The following is a 16,189-nucleotide window of genomic DNA, read 5'->3' as shown; positions in this document are numbered from 1 at the left end:
TTTATGGGAAGGGGCACTAACCCAACCCACTTACTGACACATGGGGAACACATGTAGGTCGGTTATATGGTTGCCACCCGGCGTTGTAAATGGCTTCCTGGTTTACAGTCACCTGAAACAAAAAGAAGAAGAATACAAAGTAACAGAAAAGATGGGGGAAACTGGAAAAGAGAAGGGCCGACACGAAAAGTGAAAAGGTAGGCAACACTAGCTACATCGAGTGAATGGATGATGGTCACCACCATCTATCACAGATTTTCATTATTTACATTCTTTTATTCAGTAATAATGAAGCTACTGAGTACTGACTGATAAATAATAATGACTGAAGATATAAATAAGGTGGGTGTGCATATGTATGAATATTACTAAAGCAAGCTAGAGTTTTGTGGATGTTGGTTAGAAGCATCATTTAATTACTATAAAAAGAAAAGCACTTCTTAAATAATGGTGCAACTTACAAAGTCCAGCATCTTATATATATGCTGAGAAATGTAAATTACTGATAAGTGCTCGTCAGTGAAGTTATGGACTCTGTACAATAATCCAAGACTCTCTGAGGCAGTTTTAACAAGTGATCTTACATGAGAGGTCACACTGAGGGCACTGTTAAGTGAAACACCAAGCATTTTAGAGATGACTTTTAGAGATGACAATATTGGAAGCACTGAAGGTAATATAGGAATCAGGCAATATCTGTCTATTAGTGTAAACTGTGTGGCAGGGAATGATGCCACACTCTGTCAAAACCTTCAGAAATACCAATGGCTACTGGATGAATTTCTCCATGTTAGTCAATTGGTTGATGGATGGTATGAGTCAGGAGAGTGAGTAAACTGAGTACAGTATATCAATGGTGCATCTTTTGAGACGAAAACCATACTATCACCAATTAAGTTCCTGGCTTCAAGATGTTTAACTATGTGCTTAGTCATTATAATTTCAAATACTTTACCAAGAGAAGACGTGATAGCTACTGGTCTGTAATCGAAGGGCCTTCCTTTCTTTGGAACTTGGTAGATATTGGCTTCTTTCCAAGAATTAGGTAATCATCCTCTTTGTTTTTCAGATGAGGAGGTACTGGGAAATTCCTTACAAGAAACCATTTTTCACAATAACAATGGAAAAACACTTGGCAGTCAAGAGACATGAGACATGCACACGACTGTCTGAACCCAGCGAAAGACGCGGCAAGACTGAGGCCAATCACATGTGATACAGTGGGTCCACGATCCCAGTCCCACCCAAGCTTACCAGAAGTAACCCCCCAGTTGCCCAACTCATCACCTATTCTCATCTGCAGGTCTACAACCTAGCCCAAGTGGGTGGGAAAAACTGTTGCCAACCTTGGCAACTGTGTTGTTGCCCCACGCGCAGGTTGATGTCCTTAAGGGTAGTGTGAAGCAACCTATTTAATGAACATTTTTCTGTACAGCCAAAAAACTGTTCAGTGGACTCAGAGGCATTTGGAAGGACCATGTGAGGCACACCATTTAACAAACATTGTTAGATACAGCCGACAGAATGTTCAGTGGGCTTCGTGGCATTCATTAAATCAAACATCTGTTATTTTGAGGTTCATTATGGTGAGGGTCTACTGTACAGTTAATCTGGGTTGGGTGAGAGTGTGTCTATTGGTCTTGTGGTGAAAATTTGAGGTAAATGGCCAGGGATGGCCGGCAACCCTGTTATGCAGTAGGACAAGTGTAAGGCAAGCAGCAGTCATTATTGTTGTTGTGCTATCCCCAGTCTGTCTAATCAAGCAGACCCACCAACTGCACTTGCAGGGCCATCCTGTGCAGTGAACCAGTGTTCCCATGTGGCTGACAATATCTCATCACAGTGAGGCACAGGGATTAGTGTAGAAGTCTGGTTCCTGAGTGGATGCTGCATAGCCTATATGCCTCTTCACCCAGTTAGCAGGGGAATCATAGCAGGTTTCACTTAACCCTATTATGTGGATATATAGTTGCTAACCACCACTGAAAATTGTTCCCTGATTTACACCAAACCATTTGGCTTGCCACTCAGTGTAGTTACCAGAAGTGGGAAGAAGAGTAGCTAATAAAAAGTGACATGAAGGATGGGAGAAATAGGAAGAGGGTATGTGATAATAAAATTGCATGATAATGAAACCAGAAAACCTATGGGATTTATCCTGAGTGGTATCAGGCACCCCACCTGTAACCCCAAATTTCCCTTTTACAACAATTTAGACTCACTAAATACATACATACTGTTATAGGATCAGAAACACTCATGGGCATGGTTTGAATAATAGAAAATGATGAAAAGAGCACAATAACATTTAACTTGATTGGGTTCCTGTTGCTGGGGAAAATAAAGAACTTATTCATAATTCAACACCACCACTATGCAAACACTTCTAACCACTGAATTACGAACACTTACACAGGCACATCTAACCATGGAGATTTCATAGATTAATCATAAAATCCCAACTGAACTCCTTCAGGATATGCAAAAATACAAATAACACAATGTAATATGGGCAAATTACAAAATTAACCATAATATTTAAATACTGAAACTGAAACATACATTACAAAAGAAACTTGGATGTCGAACTACATAAATTTCAAATACCTGCAGAGAAATCTCAAGCCCTTTTAACATAACCTATCTATCTATTGCTTGATGCCGTAACCAAATGCAAATACAGACAAACCCGGTTTAATCACGTAACTGGTTAGGTAAAACCCCATCGTTAGGCAGGGTATCGTATATCAGGGTACTTTTAACATGTAAAGCAATGTGGAGTGTTTACCAGCCTTGGGTTTCCCCCCAAACCAGGCCCAAAACCCACCCAAATGAGTCCCAAAACAAGTTTAATGTCACTCTAAATGGCCTAACAGCTGTCATGAAAGCTAACCTACGCCTAACACCTCTAAATAACTCACTAAAACCAAAAAATAAAATCAGAGAATCATCAAATATTACTCTGGAAATAATCAAGCTTAGCCCTATCAGGTTACTGGGCCTGGCACATTATGTTTATGCTAGTCAGCCACTCTCAAGCTGACCCACATCTTCGCACTGCGATATTTTTCTTTGATCCCTCTGTGTAAATATCGGTACACTTTTCATTTTTGCATTTTGTTGCACAGTAAAGTGAAAGGAAATAGATGCACAATTTTTGTCTTGGCCACATTAGCTTCGCAATCTTTTTCTTTGATCAAAGTAAATACACTTTTTATGATAGGATGCTGGTTGTGGTGTTATTCTGAAGCTGAATAGTTGTACTTTATTGCAGTATGTTCAAAAAAGGAAAACAAAGAAAATAAAGTCAAAGTGACGAGCTGAAGTTGGGTGAAAACCAAAAATTTTATACCTTGCTGCCGAAAAATATTTGCCAAGAATAAAGTGGTAAAGAAACAAAGCCATGAGTAAGACCAGCTGTGCAGTACCCGCCACGCATAGAGCAACCATTCCGTGACGTCACGCTCGAGTCTCTTTGTTATGACACATAAAAGCGATTTGTGGTGAATATTTTACAAAATTTTCTTCAAATAACAATTAAAAGCATCATCAGAATCTCTAAGGTTGGATTTGAAATGATGATCACAATCGTCATTGGAATCTCAAAGGGTTGGTAGACTGTACCCCTAAATGACAATGTTCACCCCACCTATGGCTAAAACACATTAATCGAAGTCTAAAAACAGTCTATAAATCAACCTAAACACACACATTTTAGACTAAAATATCAAAATTGGTAAAAATCAAAATCAAAACCCATCGCTAACTGAGGCCATCAGTAGGTGGGGTATGGTGGTATTTCTATCCCCATCGTTAAGCCGGGGTATCGCATCTAGTGGTATCGTATATCGAGGTATTACTGTAATAATTACAATACAGTATTAAAAAGCATTTTGGTCAAACTACAAACTTAACAGGTAAACATACTCTTTATTAGAAGCACCTTACCAAATCAGTTCTTCTTTCTGACAGTCTGCTATATTTTTCTGATTATTTCTAGGATGGTAAATAAATGTCATGAAAAATCAGTCTCCGTTATTTTTTGCTATGTTCTTTTGTGTCAACTCAAAACTTTTGACTTACAATGAAGGGACTGTCCTCACTTAGGTAAGTGTTTAACTAAACCCAACCTAACCTAGATTAACTCCTAATAATTTACTCTAGGTAAATTTGCCATTTCGGACAACACCTCTGGAAGACGAAACCCTAACCAAACCAAGTATTAACTAAACCTAACCAACCCGAGGACTCTTACCTGAATCTGAGTCGAGGTAAGTAGAAGCTTTTGAATGAAAAAGAAATTGAAGGTGTTGCCCAAAAGCGCAATACCTCAGTCTAATCTAACCTAACCTTACCTATCATCCATTTGGGAAGCTGGGAAAAGTACACCCCCTTTGAGTACACTGCAAAAGACAGACAATCATAGGTACGCTTACCGTAAAGAATGCAGTGATAAAATGTGGGAAATTTTTCGGCAAGAAAAGGTACTTTACCACCCTGCAAACTGTCAGAAAAATACAGAAAACTGGAGGAATGTCCTTCAACTGCCTGAAGTAAAGCGTAGGTTTGCCAACTTACTACCCTACCGTTGGATTTAATTACTGATATACATTCCAACTGACAGTGAAGTGATTTACGGCAAATTACTTTATGTTAAATGGACCCCCCCAAAAAATATCCCATGAAAATTCCGCCTCGCCGTTCTTATCCATAATCATCCCAACCCACCTCTCTTCTCCCTTCCCTCTCATTCCTCCATTCTTACCTACACATCCCTAATACCATCGTAATTCAACGTATAATCTAAAAGCAAAACATCTAACACATACTTACCACTGCGATTATTTGTGATTTTTCAAGCCCCTCTCCGAACCACCGTCTTTGTTGTGATATCACAATGGCGTCTTAGGTACGGGTCTTGTTTTAATTTGCTTTCATTCTCAAAGTTGTAGTATTTATGGAAATACTTGATAAAATCATATGAATTTTACAATAAAATTTATAACTGTGCCAAAAACTATTGAATTTGTCAAAGCTACTGTAAATCAGTATTATTGCTAAGCTACAACACAAACCGGACTAAAGGTACACTCAAACGTTTTCGACACCGTCCCCATAGCAACTTCCGTATTTTGTTCTGCGTAGCGCCACCAGCATTTATCCGCCAGAGAAAAGTTCATATATATATATATATATATATATATATATATATATATATATATATATATATATTGCCACCTCACAACCAACTGAAATTTTACAATCATGTAAAGCCAACATGGGATGTAAGCAACCACAAAATAAACTTTGCCTCAGGCTCCTACTCTTTTGAAGAGGCTAATATGTGATTTTTTTTTTCTATATCTATCTATGGTTAGATTCTTCCATTTCAACCTGTAAGGGATGGCCACAAACAAATTACCTTCGTGTCAGCCAGTCCTCCACCATTAGGCTGTCCACTCCAACTCACACCTCACTTCTTTGACCCAACTCTCCATCTCATTCTCTGTCTTCTCCTCCCTGTCTCCTCACTCACATACACTCTTGTCTCCAATCTCTTTCTCCATCCATTCCACATGACCAAACATCCTGAGTTTTTGCCACATTCACTTAACACCACAATGCTCCACCACTGTCTCTCCCTGTAACTCCACAAGTTCCTCTCAGATGATTTTATCTCCAAAACAAGGGGAAGGGTGATGCCCTGGAAAGGGGAAATTATAGACGTATACAACTTTCGGGCCAGACAGTGAAGGCAATGGAGGGTCCGAGAAGGTATGATAGGTGAAAGAGTGAATTTTGACGAAATGCAGTTTGGGTTTATGCAGGCAAAAGGACCACTGATGCCATGCCCAATGTCCGACAGCTTCAGGAAATATAATTAGGAAAGAAAAGGGAGCAGTATATTGTTTTTGTTGATTTGGAGCCTTTGACGGAATCCCTAGGGAGATCGTGAAGTGGGCAATGGGAAAGTTTGGGATCAAGAAGTGGCTGGTTAGAGTGGTTATGGCTATGTATATGGGTACTCGCACCCGCGTAAGAGTGAATGGAGATCTGAGTGACGAGTTTTCCGGGATCACTGGTGTGCCCCAGGATTCAGTCAAGATCCTTTATTGTTTGTCATGGTGCTTGAAGCTCTCTCACGTCACTTCAGAAATGAATTCCCATGGGAGATGTGGCATGCTAATACTTGGTGATGACTGCAGAGAATGAAAAGGGGGTGGAGGAGAGATTTAGGAAGTGGAGGAATGGAATGGGACACAAGAGTTTGAGAGTAAATGTGGATAAAACAATTTATATCTAGGGCTGGTGTCAATCCTGTCAAAGCAAAGGGGGTGTGGCCGTGTGCAGTTTACCACTTTACCTTGTGCAGTGCTTGTGACACGCAGGTGCATAGGAAATGTAGTAGTGTTAGAGGTAATCTAAGTAAAAATGTTGATTTCGTTTGTGCACTGTATTAGGGAGAGCATGTAGTGTCTGACAGGCATGAAAGGACTGATCTTGCTAAAGAGTCTCTTGAGTGTGTGGAGGAGTTTTGTTATTAAGGGGACATGTCATGTGCTGGTGGTGGGGCAAGGATAGGGAGTGGCTGGAGGAGGTTCAGAGAGCTGTTGCTCCTAACACTGAAAGGGCTCTCCTCTCGTGCTAATGGATCTTTGTATGCAACATGTGTTAGGGGTGTAATGCTATATAGTTGTGAAAACTGGGCAGCAAGGAAAGATGATATTCATAGGCTCAAACATACACAATGGTTAAATGAATGTGTAATGCATCCTTGAATGAAAGGCCTAGGGGGTCTTGGATCATGACTGAGGAGTTAAGAGGAAGGATGGGACTTGAATACATTGGTGTTGTGATCAGGACTGAAATGATTTGGGCATGGTGAGAGGATGAGAGGATGCAGGAGGACAACTGAGTGTGGAGGGTGAGAGATGTGAATGTCGAGGGTAGAGTTCCAAGCAGACCTAAAATAGACCTGGGATGAGGTCACAGAGTGTGACCTCAGGGATAAGGGACTGAACCAGAGGCTGTCAGTGATCGAGCAGCATAGAGAGCTGCCATTAGGTGACCAAGGTCGACACTTTCATTCATGTATCATCTACTCCAGTGTTTCCCCATGAGTGGCGTAGGAGCCCAGGGCTAGGCAAGTTGGTCCTGACATTTTAGATGAGTGACCAGCCTCACTCATCCCTGAGTGGCATTACATGAGCACTAAACCCTAACCATCCCTTGGATATAAACCTGCATCGGCTCAATCCAATTGGAGTACGTAATTGCCCATTTAACCACCAGACACCATAATTTGATTATATGGTTACCACCCAGTATAGTTAATGGTTTCCTGGTGTACAGGAAACTATTCGGCTTGTCACTCAGTGTAGAGTCACCTGTAGAAAGAAAGAAGAGGAAAGAATGAAGGAAAGAAAGGCAAAAGAGGAAGGACGGAAAGAAGGCAGGAAGAGAGGAATGGGCAAGCACCTGACAGCAGCACTGCACCAAGTGATTTGATTGTGAGCTCCCCTACCAACCACTTAAAATATTAATAATTAGGGAAATACAGTTTCAACCTCTGGTTCCTTGGCATTTGCTGGAGGCAGTTTTCATATCCTTCAGCCATTATCACCAACTTATTCACAAAGACTGGCAAAGCTCAGTTAAGGCAAACCTTCCAACTTACTGTACCATTTGACCAAATAGAAACATGCTCTCAGAACATTTTCAGCTTTCAGGTAATCATTAAAAATGTAATCATGCCTTGTGTTTAGTGAAGTGCGTGGGTGCAAGTTAATACTGTACTGTACAAAACTAAATTTAAGATAAACAAGTAATTCCTCACTGTCTTTTTTGTTGGTTGTTTTACAGGGAAGGACACAAACTTTTTTTTTTTTTTTTTTTTCAATAACAGAAGAGGAAAAACAAATGAATAAAAAAAAATAATAATAATAATCTGACATGTAGGGAACATGTATCAGTTGATTGTATGGTTACTACCTACTGATTTCCTGGGTTACAGGAAATAATTTGGCTTGTCACACAATGTAGAGTCAACCTGGAGTTGCCCTATACTGAGTGAGTGAATGATGGGTTGTGAGTTAGGGGCAGGGCAACAAAATGGCAGGGGACATGAAGGCAATATGTATGTGACCACCCCTTATGGGATTCAGGCATTTGACTATATATATATATATATATATATATATATATATATATATATATATATATATATATATATATCTATTGTTAGGTACTGAATCAGTTGATAAATTATAAAAGGAGAACTACTGTATTAAGTAGGATGCCCACTGATATGGGAAGCACAATCATTCAAACACAATTCATGTCTTCAAAGTTCTGGCTCTGTCTCACAAGTAAAACTGCATTTTTTTTTTTTTTCCTTTATACAGGAGCTTCCATATACTGCACATACCTGCAGAATAGTCATTCTACTGACAACCAAGTTCTGCCTGTCTGTCTCTCTGTAACCAGATGCCTTGATCCCAGAAGAGCTGACCACAAGGGAATCGTCTCCATATTGCCCTGTCCCCTGGCATCAGGCTGCCTTCTTTCCAACTTGCAATCTCTTTACTCATATACCACTCCATGCCATTCCTTGATCTCATTCCCAGTCTCTCACTTTTCCCCCTTCAAATGAACTTCACTCATACACTCCTAGTTAGTCTCTCATTCTTCATTCTTTTCACCATGTACATATACATACTTCAGCCATCCATACTGCTCCTTTGCAAAGGCTTCCTCAACTTCCATACCTGACTTAATCACCATATTTACCAATCTTCTTTGCTCATACTGTATAAGCACTGTACACATCAATGCACATTTCCTCTTCAAATCCAAGATCACCTTTGTTATGTTTTAGTACTGATGAGATGGGGATGGGCTGTAGCTCATATATGGATACTTCTACAAGTAGTGATGATTACCAGTAAATTGTTGTTGTTGTTAAGTAGCCCATCTGTCTGACTGAGTACTGTAGGTCCATCAACCACAGCCAAGCAACTGCAGGGCCATATTGTGCAGTGAACTGATGCTCGCTTGTGGCAGACAGCCCCTAACTACAGTGAGGTACAGGGAAAAGTGACTGGTTCTTGAATGGCTGCCACATTTGCATCTCTCCACCCAGTTCAGAAGCACTACAGTAGGGTCCACATCATCCCATCATATGTTTATATGGTTATCACCCAGCGTTATAAATGGTTTTCTGGGTTACAGGAACCATTAGGCTTGTCACTCAGTGCAGAGCCACCTATGTGCACAGAAGAGTAATAAAACATGACTGGAAGGATGGGAGATACAGAATGAGAGGAGGGCAGATGCACAAAAAGAATGATAAAAGATGAAGCAAGAAGTAGGCAGCACTACATCAAGTGAGTGGATGATGGTCACCACCACCTACCACCAATTACCAGTGGAAAAAGCATTACCAGTCTGAATGTTAAAACCTGTCTCTTAAATTAAGTCTCTACTGGGCAGGTACCAACTGAGATAATTTTTTGATTACTGCCTGATGATTATATTCAGCTGAGGGAAACCCCCTGCCCACAGAAGGGTTGGCTAAAGTCACTTCCTGGCCATTTTGGTAGTAAACAAAGTTTCAATAAATATATATATATTTTTTTAAGTGGCACTAGTAAAGTTCAATCTGCAGTGTAGAAAACTTCACATTTATTAACACTAGGGACAAGTGAAAAAACATCTTGAAACATGAGACTGATTGGGAATCTAGATTTCAGTAGTTTGCCAATCAGTCAGCTATACATAATTTTTGAGCAGAGATCTAACCAGAAAACAACCCTCATTGTACTTTAGGATATATAAATACACTACACTATATAACTACCCAAATGTGTACTGTACAAGGCTATGTATTCACTCATATAGTACTGTTAACTATGCTTTATGCAGCAAAAGCTACACCAACTTTTCCTAACCTACTCTGTTGTGTGTACTGTATGTTAGAGAGTAAGGTAACACTTACCTGCTACATTAAACTCCCATGTACAGCACTTACACAGTGCACTTTTCCATACTATGTTAACAAAACAATTTGCCTCAAGGCTAAGTGGGAATATGATATGATTGTCTTGATAGAACACACCTGCTGTGGGGTCACTGCCATCACTGGTAATCTTGAGAATTACCAGCAGGTGTAACATCTTAAAATTTCATAGTTTCAATAGACATTTATTAAAAATTCCATTGCTATGACTTATTCTCCATAAGCATGTGCTAGGTATAATTATTTTATATTAATATAAAAAACAAAAACTACATAATTTCAAGTTTATTAATCTTACCTTTGCCTGCACTGATTAAAATCAAGTAAAACTTTCAACAGATTATTGGTATGGTAAAAATTCAGTTTAACTTTATAACAACTTCAATCAGTTTTACTTTACCCAAGTATGAATGCAACTCAAAGCTTGTCAATGATCAGAGCTGTAAATCAGTTTTATTTTACCTAATGAATGAATGCGACTCAAAGCATTATTAAATTATCATAACTGACAATCTAGTTCATGTCATGAAGTATTCTTAACTGTGAAGTACAGAAATTGCTGGTTGCATACCAACCAAGGGAAGTCGTCACTTAAATACAGAACACACCAGTTATGACATTTCCAAGCACCATTTAAACACACTTACTGTAGGCCTATATACAATCACAGGATTTAAGCAGATTTACACTCACTGAGGAGACTCTTCTGTGTCTGAAGCACCAACTACCGAAATACTGTATTTAAAATGAAGACAGAACTGTACGCCTAAATGTCAGTACAGTACATTAATTGGCTCTTGAACTACCTTGAACAGAAAACCTACAACCCATTTACTGCAGTTACAGCACATAATTATAGTACTGAGGAAAAGTTACTGTACTTTAAAGATAATGAGAATGCAATATAAACATCCTATGGTGTGATAGTGTTTCTGGCTCACTCACTCACTAGGTAAAGGCACCAAGTTATACATTTTCCTGAGTAGTTGGGCAGTCGACACTCCTGTTACTCACCCCAACTTTTTCCAGTATCTGATATGGTACCTGACATTTTTAAAATACAGTACATAAATGGTAGTATGTGCCAAATGCTGTAATCTTCCCTATGAGAGGAAAAAGGGTGATATATTAGTAGTTTCTATCTCCTACATAAAGAAAAATAAACTTTTAGAGTATTAGAACCTGTGGCACATAAACACTTTCAATCCTGCACAAACCAACAATAATTTAAGTGTTATCAAACTCAGCTATAGCACCTTAGCAAATAACAGTGTGGCCCCCATGCTGAGACTCCCACACCCTACACTCCAGTCTATATTGTACACCTCACTTTTTGGCTCGATATACCTTCCACCCTGGAGCTGTTCCTGTAGCCTCTCCATTCACAGAGGCACAAACGAAGCAACCTCTACATCAAGACTCCTCAGTATCCTTCTGTATGGTATATCTGTCACAACACATGGAAACACACAACAAAGGACTGTGCAAGACATTTTGAACAATTACACAATTCTTTCTTCTTAGGGCAGGGATAGTTATTTCCCACCATTCAGTGGATTTAGAATTTGCAGCACAAACAGAATGAAACAGAATCCTTAATGTTATGATTGTTATATATATATACTGTCTTCAGGCACCGCACTTCCTAAAAATCTATATCCCAGCCAGTGTTGTCATCTGGAGGAGGTCCATCTGTGTCAGGGGGGTATTCATCAAAGTTGCTGCAGTCAATCACAGAGCGGACAGCTGGCACAATTGGTGGGGTTAAAGTACGGTTTTGCAGCCCATCCCAGTAGAACCCTTCGAACCACCTGCAGGAAGTCATGACAGTGTATTATTATCATTTTTTTTTTTTCCATGACCATCGGAGAAGAGATAATCCATCAATGATCATCATCATCATCATTATCCGTCACCACTCTTTCCCATGATCCCTAGTGACAGGGTGTGGTACACTTGTAGTCAGTAACATCATTTCTCTTTAAATGAACAATTATGAAACCTTTACAAAATACTCAACATAGTTTGTTGGGCACTTGCAAATTTCACAACAGTACTGGGTATCAAAGTCACTGCTCAATGTATCATTACCATAAGGAAGTTAATATGTATTTATGTCTGCAACTATACATACATATACAGTATACATAACAGATGCCATGTTTCCCCTTAAAAAATATTTGTATACACACTACAATATAAAACATTCTTGAATGCCCATGCACTGTTTGCCTGAAGTTACAAACAACAAAATTAACACAATCCAGTTCACTTGACTCACTTATGCTTTTGGATGTCCTTGATGCCTCCACGTTGATAACCCAGGCGCTCTGCAGGGTTGTCTCGACATAGCCTCTTTATCAGAGCATTGGCTGTTCGGGTTATATTTCTTGGGAATTCCACTGCATCAATTCCTTTCAAGATGGAGTTGTATGTTTTCATAGGGTCAGGACCAGTGAATGGTGGGGTTCCTGTGGATAGGAATGTTGTGTTCAGTGGTCACAGGTCACAGCTATAATAACAGTAGTTAAAACTGTAAACCAATCCCATTTATTAACCTTCTGAGTGAAGTGGCCTAAGAATATGGTATTACAGCCCTAAACATTTAAGGATAGCAGATCAACCCATGCCTGTGGTAGCATTTTACATGGCAGAAAAACCTCTGGCTACTTTGTGGACTCGAACTATAGCACAGAGGTCACAGCCCTTTCTTAGCTGAGAGCTCTCCAACTAGGTTAACAGGTATCTTAGTAAGCATTCTGATACCTGCATTTATAATAATCCCTGACAGCCCACTGCACTACAAAAACTTTCCCAACATTGTTACTTTAACTTGTTGTTGGTTAACCTGTTCTTTCATTCCTGACCCAAGATCTATCATCTTTATATTATAGATTTTATGTGATCAGTGGGAATATTTTCAACACTTTAGAGGGGAAATAGGATTAGGATGTTAGGATGACTGATCTGTGTTCCTTACTGTACAGTATGCTGCAGGAAGGTTTACTGTGTTCTCCTTGTGTCTTACAAGGGCTCTATCTCATTCAACAGGGGAACATAAGCCATCTATCTATCTATATATCTATTTCCAGATGCCTTAATCCTGAAAGGAGTGGCCATAAACAAATTGCCTCCATCCCACCCAGTCCCCTGCCATTTCACTGTCCCATTCCCAGCTCACACATTCCTCTCTCATAAACCTCTCCACTCCATCTCTCTATTTCATCCTTGGCCTCCCCCTCCCTCTTCCCCTGTCCACCTCACTCACATACACTCTCCTTGTTAGTCTCTCACTCTCCATCCTCTCCATATGGCCAAACCACCTGAGTGTATTTCTCCTTATTGTTTCTATCACATCCACATCCATATCACAATGCTCTTTCACTTCCTCATTTGTCAGTGTCTCTTCACGTAACTCCACTGTTCTCACTAGCCTTGTGTCCTTCCAACAAGGTCCAAGCTTCACTTCCATACATTAGAGTTGGTATCACAATACTGTCATGCAGTGACTTTTACTTCCATGTTCACTTCCCTATTGCTTATCACTGCTTTCAAAGAACCAGCAACCTTTCTTCCTTGTTGTACCCTTTCAAGCACTTCACCCTTCAAACTTTCATCCTTACTCATCACACTACCCACATACTGTACTTAAATGCACTCACATTTTCCATTTCCTCATCATCCAACCTCACTGTACATCCAGTATTCATTTCTCTTGAAGACCATAACTTTACTCTTCCCTACATTCACCTTTGGATTCCATTTCTTACACACACTTCCAAAGCCATTCACCAAGCCTTGCAGTTCTCCTCTGCTTTTGCTTAACAATCCAGTATCATCTGCAAACAACAGTACAGGGAGTTTCCAAATGCTGTCCTCACTCACTACGGATGCTCCAACATCCCCTACCTTTCATCTCTTTTACGAGTATAGTCCCATCCATATACATTTTGAACAACCATGGAGACATGACACATCCCTGTTTCAATCCAGCCTTCAAACAGAAAAATTCACTCAATTCACTATCCACACACAGTGCAGCCTTAGCTCCCTAATACATACTTTTCATGGCATTCAACACCTTTCCAGTTACTCCATATATTCTTAATATTTTCCACATTCCTTGTCTATCGATCCTGTCATATGCTTTCTCCAAATCTATGAAGACTGCAAACAAATTCTTTCCCTTCTCTAGAAACTTTTCCGATAAAGACCTAAGAATGGATATCCGATCTACACAACCTCTTCATCCATCCATCATCCAATTCTACGTTGCCCCATGAGAAGCGTAGAAGCCCGAGGCTAGGCAATTTGTCCTAACATTTACGATGAAAGTGACCAGCCTCACTCATCCCTGAGTGGCATTACATGAGCAATAACCCCAACCACCCCTTGGCTCAATAACCCCAACCACATTGGCTCAATCTGATTAGAGCCCTGTAATTACCCACTAAACCACCAGGCGCCATAATTTGGTTATATGGTTACCACCCAGCATAGTAAATGGTTTCCTGGTGTACACTCAGTGTAGAGTCACCCACAGGCAGATGGAAGAGGAAAGAATGAAGGAAAGAAAGACAAAAGAGGGAGTGTAAAGTCACTCGTAGGCAGAAGAACGAGGAAAGAATGAAGTAAAGAAAGACAGAAGAGGAAGGAAGGAATGGAGAGAGGAGAGGAAAGGGCATCCCTTTCCTTCCTAACACCTCACTGTTCTCCACTAACTAATATCTCTGTTATTTCCCTAACTCTATCAATAAGTATCCTACCATACACTTTTCCTATTACACTAAGAAGACAAATGCCCCTGTCATGACCACATACTTCTTTTTCCCCTTCTCCTTTGTATAGGAGAATAATTATACCTGATTTCCATTCCTCTGACACTTTATCTTCCTCCAAGGTCAATCTGCACATCTTGCATATCCATTCTACTACTATCTCTCCGCCATGCTTCAGCATTTCACACTCTGTCTATTCCTGGGGCTTTCCCAATTTTGACTTTCTTCATTGCTTCCACCACTTCCATCCTACTGATTTCTTCCTCTCTCCTCACCTCCCTCCTTCTCTCAGCCATTCCCCAGCCACTTATCCTTGCACCACTTTTATTCTCCAGGGTTAACAGTTCCTGAAAGTGTTTTCTCCATCTACTCCCTTTTTCTCCCTTCCCCAATAGCAATTTACCATTTTTATCTTTCACTCCCCGACTAACCTCTTTATCACCGTCTTACTCTATTTATCTCTTTCCAGAACATTTTCTTACATTCCCTCCACTTTACACTCATATTCCTTCCAAATTCCTCATCCACTCTCTTACTCTCTTCTTACTCTCTTTTACTAATCTTTTCACCTCTCTCTTCCACCTCTGAACTTCCTCCATGGCTCTGCTTCCCATCCACTCACTATACACTTCTTCTTTTGCACCACAGCTTGTCTCACCTCTTCATTCCACCATGCTGTTCCTTGCACCCTGTTTCTTCTCGTCACCCCACACACCACCTCACATGCTGCACAGATTTCTTCTGTGAGTATCTTGTACACCCCTTCCACCTCCCTCATCTGCTCCAAATCACATTTACTCAAGCGCTCCTCCACTACTCTCTTATATTCTGCGTTTTTTCCATGCTCTTGCAACCTTTCTACCCTCCTTGTATGGACTGCTATTTCCTGTTCTTCCCCCCTTCTATTCCTCCATTGCATTTGAACCCTGACTTTCACCACCACCACAAGGTGCTCAGAAAGTCCACTCCCCCAACCCCTGTATGCTCTTACATCCATTACATACCTTCTCCTTCAGTCATCCACACACACATAGCCAATCATTGCCTTCTGTTTGTTCAGTTCACCACCCACCCTTCTCATCACTCACAACATATACCTCTGGATCATTTTGTATCTAAAAAGGGTATTGGCTATTATCAACCCCCTCCCTGCAGAAATGTCCACTAAAGCACTGCCATTATCATCCACTTCCGCAAGCACACACCACTCACTAACTACTCCATCCACTCTCACATTCCCTACTTTTCCATTCAAATCTCCAGTCAAAAACACTCTTGTTCCTTTCAAACTTTTTCATGCATGCTTCCACATTTGCCCAGAGCTCTTCTTTCACTGTATTTGAACGATCTTGCGTTGGCACATACACACACACAATCGCCCATAATTGTAGTC

At 40.3% G+C, this 16,189-nt stretch overlaps 1 protein-coding gene across 4 annotated transcripts in view; it reads right to left on the bottom strand.

Annotated features, from left to right (window-relative positions):
- Window positions 1-9,668: 9,668 nt before the first annotated feature.
- The window catches only part of for (cGMP-dependent protein kinase for), an 884,581-nt gene continuing 878,060 nt past the window's right edge, over window positions 9,669-16,189 (bottom strand). For all 4 annotated transcript variants that reach the window (XM_080277754.1, XM_080277753.1, XM_080277755.1 and 1 more), the window contains 2 exons: window positions 12,300-12,489; window positions 9,669-11,829 (listed from right to left, as the gene is read on the bottom strand). In XM_080277754.1, the coding sequence (XP_080133880.1) occupies window positions 11,664-11,829; window positions 12,300-12,489 (356 nt within the window). In that variant the 3' untranslated portion in view covers window positions 9,669-11,663. The remainder of the gene's footprint in view (window positions 11,830-12,299; window positions 12,490-16,189) is intronic.

This window comes from Coenobita brevimanus, chromosome 71 (assembly GCF_032717465.1).
Source record: "Coenobita brevimanus isolate Jiangsu-jjx chromosome 71, ASM3271746v2, whole genome shotgun sequence".
In the NCBI taxonomy this organism is placed as follows: Eukaryota; Metazoa; Arthropoda; class Malacostraca; order Decapoda; family Coenobitidae; genus Coenobita; species Coenobita brevimanus.
The sequence above is the reverse complement of the archived record's forward strand: the minus strand, read 5'-3'. Positions and strand labels throughout refer to the sequence as shown.